Source organism: Aulonocara sp. 'chitande type north' Nkhata Bay, linkage group LG6 (assembly GCF_057382095.1).
Source record: "Aulonocara sp. 'chitande type north' Nkhata Bay isolate Kocher_YH1m ecotype deep benthic linkage group LG6, A_spYH_male_GT1.1, whole genome shotgun sequence".
In the NCBI taxonomy this organism is placed as follows: Eukaryota; Metazoa; Chordata; class Actinopteri; order Cichliformes; family Cichlidae; genus Aulonocara; species Aulonocara sp. 'chitande type north' Nkhata Bay.
This window is the reverse complement of record NC_141349.1, coordinates 9,432,134-9,441,091: the sequence shown is the minus strand read 5'-3', so window position 1 is coordinate 9,441,091 and position 8,958 is coordinate 9,432,134. Positions and strand designations below refer to the sequence as shown.

Genomic DNA, 8,958 nt, shown 5'->3' with positions numbered 1-8,958 from the left:
CAGGGGTTACCGGTAAACTCATACATGTATGGCAGAATTGTCTTGCCTGAAAGAAGCGGAAACGCACCACATTACCTTAGTGTAACACATTATATTGTAAAGACATTTGTTATTCTACTTGTTCCATTACTTTTGCATTACACTGCAACATGGCCAGAGATACACTGACACGTAATTACAATCTAACAATAAAAACCTTAGCGTACACACTGACACAAATCCCTAAACTAATGAAGACAGCAGCAAGTTCTTTCTTTTATTGTTTTACTGTGAACACTAAGCTGACAGCAAAGTTGAAACCCAGCCCACAGAGCACTTCGCAGAAAAATGTTGTGACCACAGCAAATCTGCTGCAAAACAGGTAGAGATGGAGGCTACAAGCCTGACTGCTCATCACTGCTTCTGTTACCTGATGGAATTCAAACTGCTCCTGCTTAGCTTTACATTTCCTTAAGGAATTTTGTTCAGTTGTGCAAAATTACACCGGTTTGTTTGGGATGATGTAATATTACAAAATTAATCAGCAGCCACTTAATCAGCCAAACTCACACACTCATTCATGGAACTGTAGATTGCTTTGGCCCTCATATAATGCAAAGTGTTGATATGTTTGTGAATTATGAAGACACTAAACAAATTAAATAAGTCCTTGCATTGGCAACAAGCTGTGAGTTTGTGAGTACATTTGTGTGTGTGCTTGTGTACGGAGGAAGCACTAAACATCATACCCTTTGTGCATTAGCCTGATTGGTGCTCAAAGTTCAATATATCAAAAGTATGTGAGGGAAATGCAGTTTCTTTATCGATCATTCTTTGTGTGTGTGCAGTACTGTACACACCGTCATTTCCTTATATTTTGCCAGCAAAATGGAAAATGGGTGCCGTGATTTATTAAAGCATGTGCAAACATGGGAATGGGAATACAGCACAGAAGGCAAAAATAGTTTGCGCTATTCACATGAGCTTCAAAGTCAACATTTGGTATAACCAATTTTATTCTTCATCACAGCCTGCACTCGAGGCCAGTCTGGGGAGCCCAGTCCATGACTGATAGTGTTACAGTGTGTAATTTTCCATCCAGGTATGCTTTTACTGCAACGCCACTGTCATGCTGAGAAATGAAACTGTTAATCAGATGCAAAATCCGATTTTATGTGCATGTACATTTGCAGCTGCCACCTCCAACTATTAGGGAAGGTCATGACCTAAAGTGTTCAGCAGAGGTGGGAAGTAACAAAGTTCAAATACTTTGTACTAATTAAGCAGAATGTTTTAGATATCTTTAGGCTCCTTTACTTGAGTATTTATTTTTCTGACAACTTTTTACTTTTACTCCCTACATTTTAAAACAAATATCTGTACTTTGTGGCCTTTACATTTTCAAAACAGGCTCGTTACGTTTTGTTTCAGCGGGATCATTTATAGCGCTTTTTTTCGGTGGTTAAGGTGGGCCGGGAGGAGTGCAGGTGTCTGTAGGTTGTTTGCGTACTCCAGCATCTAGCTAGCGCTACAGAAGAGGAGGCAGCATGAAGAGTGTGGCAGGTCGTTTCAAATTCAGCGTTTCTATCAGCTCAACAAACATCAGCAAACACACAAACTATTTGTGTGCAGTTTGTCGCACAGTGTGTTGCTAGCTAAAGGTCCAGCTGCTCTAAGAAGGAGAGCTAACTTCACTCAGAGATGGAGAAACATTTAGAAAGACAGGAGAGGAAGAGGAGAGGTTAGGTTTAAAGGTAAGGACTGCTCAGTGACCTTTGATAATCTGCAGATTGAAATTTTACTTGGAATGTCATAATTTTAATCACATATTGGATTTCTGTATGGTGTGTTTTGATAAAATTATGTGTTTTAGTTTTGTGAAATGTCCTGCAAATCAAACTAAGCTATAATAACTTTGTGCTATTGAAATGTCTCATGAAAAGTCTGGGCAGTTTTGTGCAGGTTAGCGTGCAGTACTTTGGTGAATTCGCAGTAAATCACTGTACTGGACTACTGCACAGTGGCTGTGGTGCTTATGGTCAGATTTAAGTTACATCGGGTGTAGCAGAGATGAATTTGCATTTAAGCCGATGATGCTTAGATTCATTAACTGAATTGCAACTTTATATCAGCTGTATACTGAGTAACATAAAGTATAAACAGTGTAGTGTCAGTGTAGTGGATGGACATCAGCTAAGATAGCTTGTCAAAATGCTGACATCTTGTTGAATTTAGTTGTGTAAATCCACAAAGAGCAGCAGGTTAGCTGACCACATGTACACTAAGAAAGCCTACTGGAGGTCACATTAGAAATTACTGTGAGTTGTGATTGTTTTCCCTATGCTGAGCGACTACAGATCTTAGAGTTATCCCACCTGACCCTTAGCTTGACATCAGTCTATGATATATGACCTTCCTGCTAACATTTGATCTGCGTAACCCGGTGTTAATCACACATAGATGCCACTTACACACTAAGACCATACAGGAAATGGCTGTGGATGATTACTGATTTTCAGCTGAGAAACAAACTAACACATATAAAGCATGTAATTAGCTCAGTGCTGCATAATCTAACAGTTTTCCAGGGGGAGAAATTGACTGACATGCAAGAGTCATGGTTTGGGACAAAAGAAAACATGCAATTGCTGTGTCATTAATGTGATAAAGCTTCAAGGTAGACCTACTTGTTTTCCTTTTCTTTGCTTAGTTATTACATTTTTTAATGGCCTTCCACTCGCTGAACGGTGCATAATAAGGTCTAATTTGTTGCCTGCTCATTCAAAACAAAAAGGTAAACAATGTTGAACAGTCACAGCCTGTTGTCTGAGGGAAATGTGAGCTATTATTCAGCATCGTGATTCGGTAACACAAATCATTAGTTTGGTGTCAGCTATGCTCAGGGACCTTGATCTTCTTCAGAATGAGTTTTCAGGTCACTGAAAACTCATTCTGATGTTACCGTTATAGGGTCTTCTCTTCTTCCTATTAAATAAATAGTTTATGCGCAGAGTTTGACTTTTGGAAATCTCTTGATATTTGCTTTGAATAAACCAACAGTATTCAAGGAAGGTGAAAAATCATATTTTAAGATAATTAGAGGTACAACCTTCCTCCTCTTAACCCTCTCAGGCTCAAATTAAACTTTTTGTTGCTAATGCACAACCAAGTCCTGCAGTGGTACTTCTGAGTAAAAAAACCTCATAAAACATGTATGTGGGGAAATCAGGTTGTTAGTTTTTAACTGTTGCAAATCGGCAGCGCCTGCCTTGAGAGGGTTAACTTCCTTCTTAAGTGGATTCAATGACATTTTGACTTTGTTGGTATATATTCAGGCTGAAATCATTATTTTAAAGCCTCTAGTTATATTATCTCTGACAGATTAATGAGAGCCGTGCCCTGTCATACTTTGTCTTCAGTAAACTTCACCTCAGGGTTATTAATTGTGCGGATTTTATCTGCAATATCTGACTGACCATTAAGAGTGTGGTGAGCTCTGGGTTCACGACTGCTTAAAAGTATTACTTTTTGTTCCCAGAGATAGCAATCTAGTTAACTCAAGCACCTTTGAAACTGCAGCACGTGACATCACTTGATGAAACATGAACCCTCCTTCACACCAAATTTCTTCATACTGGAGCATTTCCAGAATGCATGAACTGCTCTTTTTCAGAATGTAAATCATTCTAATGAAACGCTATCGAGCCTGAAAGATGCTTGAAATGATTTTTGAAATTGCAGTGTATTAATGGATATGACCAGTAATGTTGCTGAAACGGGGACACTTCACAGGACGGTCATTAAAGTGAAGGTGGGCAGTTAAAAGTATCTTGATTGTGACTCACTCAATCTTGGTCGTGTGTGATATGTAATTACAGGTGCAGTCTAGATAATATCACTTTCATGTGCAAAAAAAAGTAATTTACTTTAGGGGAGCAGGTTTAAAAATGCAAGAAAATGATAAGCCGGCAAATGAGAAAATCGTGGAGTGCATTAGTACTGCGGAGGATACAAATGCTGAGAGCAGGCTGACGTGTCAACAAATAAAAGCAGAAACTTGGGGACACAATCACAGAATAAACAACCTAACTGCTGTAGAGGACATGTCACACCAGCTGCAAACAAGTCAAATCAGCGTGTTGCTGCAGACAGTAAACAGCAGCCAGCCAATCCCAATGGTCATAATGATCCTTAATGTGTCACTGACTCATATACGTTGCATTTTAAAAGTACTGTTATTAGGATGGGACTGCACAGATGTGCTTTCTTAGCGCACAAGGTTTTTATGGCTACAACCCCCCATTTTTTCCTGCATTTTGTCAGTGTTCCTGACAAAGGTCAAGAGTCTAAACAGCTAAGAGTAATAGATATTACATCTGGGGCCCTGCTGTCAAAACCAAACAAAAAGATTAAAAAAACATTGCCATCTACGTTCCCCATCATCAGCAATAATGGGTAAGCGTCATCGTGTTTAATGGGTCTTCTAGTAAAACAACCTTCCTGATATTGATGCTCATGAATTTCACTGTTTGAACAATTACTGTCACATTATTGCAGAGCAGTGGAGAAGGTTCAGAAGGTGATAGGAACTGTATAGGGTCATGCAAGCAAACCTTTAGTGGAAATTACAGCAGATGAAGATGAGTATCTGGGCTCGTGGAATCCACACAGCATTTCATTCACTTTACACAGCATAGTAAACTGTAGTGAACCACAGCTCAGTGTTGTCAAGAGCTTGCAGAACTTCAGATCCGCTCAGAAGCCATTCATCCTGCCCCTTTCCTAGTTGTTTCCATACCGACATCAAATACACAACATTCAACTTTTAAGACCATTAGGCTTCTTTATTGCAGTTCTGCTGTCCGACTCTTTCTTTAACATAGTATGCAAAATCACAACGATAATGTGCAGAGGTTTCATAAGATTGTATCTTAATTATCAGCGATACTCTTACATGAACCTCCAACTGTTTGCGTTTTATTCTTATCTACAGATTTATTTTTCTTTGCACTCTGTGTTAAGTTTTTCTCTCCTTCTTGTTGCTTTCATCTTTTCTCTTCCTTGCACTGAACCTTTGACACTGTTGCAACATCCTAATTGCCACCGAGGTTCAAAACAGTTTTATTTCTTACCACTGACACGATGATTACTCTGCCAGAGACTGAGATTTAAGACGCTGCCAACTGCTTTGCCGGTCTTTGCTCTGATACAGCAACAGTCCTTTGCTTTACTTTCTTCTCTCTGTTGTGAAGATGTAAAGCTTTGCCAGGGTTGACACTGCCCTTCCTTGGCAACTGACAGCCCGATTGCATATTGCACTCACTGTAATAAGGAAACGCAGGTTAGCAGTCTTCTGTGTGAGCTTTCTTCCCTTCTCTTTTTGCTTTTCTCTTCTCTTTGTAGTCATAAAAACAGCCTGAAAATCAGCCTTTAACTGAGATCAACACAGTGCAAAACCTCAGAAACTCTGGTATATGGAGATAAACTGATGGCGTGAGTAGATTTTGCTGAAACCTGTGCGCTCCGCTCGCTCATTGGAAATCTATGGGCAGGTGCCACTTAGTCCTATCAGAACTCCTGTTCTCTGTGTTTTCACTCCAGCTGCACAATATTGATTCCTCTCAACACTAAGCCTCTGACTAAACCACTGAAATCTTGCTCCTTTGTTCCTCCCTCCTCCCCTCTGCTGACTCACTCAAAATGCACCTTCTCTGTCCGTCTCTTGCTTCTACCTGTGATCACAGTGTGATCTGAAAAGAAAAAGAAATCATGGCATCTGCATGTCATGTTGAAGTGTCTTTAAGTTTTAAGAAAACTTGCTGATGTAACAATATCGTCACACCGGTGTTGCGTTTAAATACTCGTCAGAAAAATCTTCACAAAGTATTAGTGCAGCCAGCTTCCTATTTCCACCGTTCCACCGTTCCATCTCGGGAATGACTGACTGCTTGTTAATATTGTAGGTGGATGAGATTCATGAGACACAAAATGCTGTTTCGTATAAAGAAAAGGGAAAGTCATCAATGTGCAATAGTGATGACAAAATAAAATAAAATTGACAAAACTCAATGAAAAGAATGGATAAAAACATCCAGCAGAGATGTTTGAAGCAGTGTCAACATAGCCTGGCTCCTTTTTGTTAGCTGGCTCAAAAAAACCTGAAACCTAAAGCCTCAGTCAGCGATAATGCATACTACAGCACTTATCAGCTTTCCTTTTTAAGCAGCCTTTTCTTCTTTTCCTCTTCAGAGTCAAAAGCGAGCTTTTGAAGCTCTGTTTAACTGTTCTTCTGCTCACAATGGGCTGATCAAGTGCACCCGGCTCGGGTTAAGAGGAACACATTAACACGCTAACAGTTCCTTGTAGAATTTTTCAGCTGGTAGACATCCTTATGGATGTTGCTGTAAATAATGCTACAAGGCTTAGAAAACACGGATGAGTCTCTCTCTCTCACACACACACACACACACACACACACACACACACACACACACATCTTTAATCCGGCGGAAGAGAAAATCTATATGTGCACCACAGTTTCAAGGTCTGTACCCAAGATTAGTGTCACTTATCTGAAATATGATCACAATCTCCACCATCTACTCCTGAGTAATGGAGTTCAATAATGGGCTACAAAGGCATTTTCGCAGCACATTATCATGCCACTGTGAAATTGACCCGCACACGGATATGTAAATGGGATCAACGATATTCGGAATTTGGCTGCATTACAGCACAATAACAGTAATGTACAGAACTCGCTCCCGGTGGGGTTATATCTACCACAACACAGTTGACTCTGTGGAAGAACATGTATTTTAAGGCAGTTTAAGGTGACTTTTTGTTTTAAATGTTTCTTATTTTTTGAAAACAGCTGTCTTACTCCGTAGCGCATTTCAGACGAGGTGCTAAGATTTTACTTATTTATTTTATTTTACTTTGATGCCAAACTACAAATGAAAAGAGGGCTTTTTAAAAATTACACCACATATTTATTCTTAAAAATCAAAGTCAAAATCAAAGTCAAACATATGGTGAGGGGGCCAGAACCAACCCATCAAAGGGTTCGGTGTGGCCTGCTTGTAGGCTTTGGGAAATGTTGAATAATCACAGAAGGAGGAGACGAATCTTAGACTCTTAACTACAGTATTATAACTTCAGTCTTCTTGCTGACAAAGACAGACCTCGATAAGATAAACCGCAGCCTGCCAAATACTACAGAAAACACCCGTTTTTCTTTTTCATCATATCAACTTGAAAATATGATTTGTTTAAATGTATTTATTTTATTTAATTATTTTGCAATAGTTGGTCCAACTCATGTAAGATCAAACTGGCCCACTATCTAAAATAAGTGAAGTATAGTCAAGTCTGTTATTGAAGTAATGACAATAACAGAAAACACAAGAGCATTTCAGAAGAAAAACAATTACACATTTTTTGTTTCAGGTCACCAAAGGTCACTAAACCCCAGATAGACCCGTCTCTATCTAAGAAAACTAACTGAGACTTTTTAGATTTGTCCTTGCAGGCTACCGTCCTTGACAATTTATGCTTTATTCCTACCAACACGCTTTAGTTCCTCCAATCTCTTACTATAATTTTACAACCTTCAACCATGGCAAACTATTCATTTTCTCTGTTGGCTACTTGTTTCTAACCCCCTGAGTGATTTATGAAATTAAATTTCTCCTTTCCTGTTCTCTTTCTCTCATTTAAGACCGTAAGGTGGCCATGACGAGCGAGGAGGAGGAGGGCCCCGGCGTTGCAAAATCGACAACAGCAACACCATCTGCACCGACCAGCTCCAGAGTGACGACCGCCATAGCCCGGGCCGACAGCGATGACGCTGTCGCCACCTCGTCTCCCCGCAGGCCCTCCCCACACCGCCGCCCATATCCCAAGAAAAAGGAGGAGAAGGAGGAGACCATAGAAGAGGCAGGAATTATTCAAGAGGAGAGGATCGAGAAGGAAGAAGAGGAGGAAGTGGTTGAGCGTAACGGGGATAAAGAAGATGAGGATGACGAGGATGACGACGATGATGATGGCAGCAGTGACACCAGTGTGTTAGTGGTGCCCTACCCTGAGCTGGTACCTGTGGTCTTCTTCTGCCTCAAGCAGACAACCTTTCCCCGCAGCTGGTGCATCCGCATGGTCTCCAGCCCATATCCTTTTACTTACCTGCTGTGAATCATGATACTGTGGATTATTCCCACTGTGTGTTGCCTTTTCATAACTTAATCCATCATCAGTTATCCTTCCATCTCTCAGAGTTTAAACGCAGGCTTTTGGCTATTTCAACCCATCTGATTAGTTCAAAACATCCCCTGTTCCAAGCTGAATTTCTGCCTCCCGTGTGAGGCGAGAGCTGAGAGCAAAGTTCGATGCTTTTTGATGCATTTGTAGAAGGATTCAGATGGAAAATAGTTCAGTAACATTTTCTGTTTTCTCTATTTCACCATGGTTCATTGCCAGAAGAAAATGCCCTGAAAATACAGGAAATATCAACTCAAAAAAGTCACGAGGAATAAAGACAATAAATATGTCTTTACCTTTATTCAGCAGCAACAGGCCACCTGCTCCATGCTTGCATTGGTCTAATTTATGACTAGGGATGGGTATCGTTTAGGTTTTATCCGATACCAGTACCAAACCGGTACTTTTGAAACGGTGCCGGTGCTTAAAGAATGAAGAACACAAACTTTGTCCAAAAACCTCTCATGTTTAGCTGTTTTCCACTTTTTCTTTGGTCATTTTAGCCTTTTTGGCCAGGGTGAAGGGAGTATCTGCCATCAAACAAGAAGACAGCCGCATGTAACTACGACGTGTTTGCTAGTTCACCTTACATGCATTATTGTAATAACGTGGTTAGCCTACTCAGTGTAAATTACACACGAACAACATTAAGCTACTCACCCAGAAAAGAACGGCTGCTGCTGCCGTCATCGTCCGTCATCATTTCTGCTACACTGGCAGGGC

The 8,958-nt window shown here is 40.4% G+C and overlaps 1 protein-coding gene across 1 annotated transcript; it reads left to right on the top strand.

Moving 5' to 3' along the window:
- Window positions 1–1,472: 1,472 nt before the first annotated feature.
- Window positions 1,473–8,169, top strand: LOC147327218 (uncharacterized). Its single transcript, XM_086297370.1, has 2 exons — window positions 1,473–1,733; window positions 7,700–8,169. The coding sequence occupies exon 2, from the start codon at window positions 7,714–7,716 to the stop codon at window positions 8,167–8,169; it is 456 nt and encodes a 151-aa protein (XP_086153496.1). The 5' UTR covers window positions 1,473–1,733; window positions 7,700–7,713.
- Window positions 8,170–8,958: the final 789 nt, after the last annotated feature.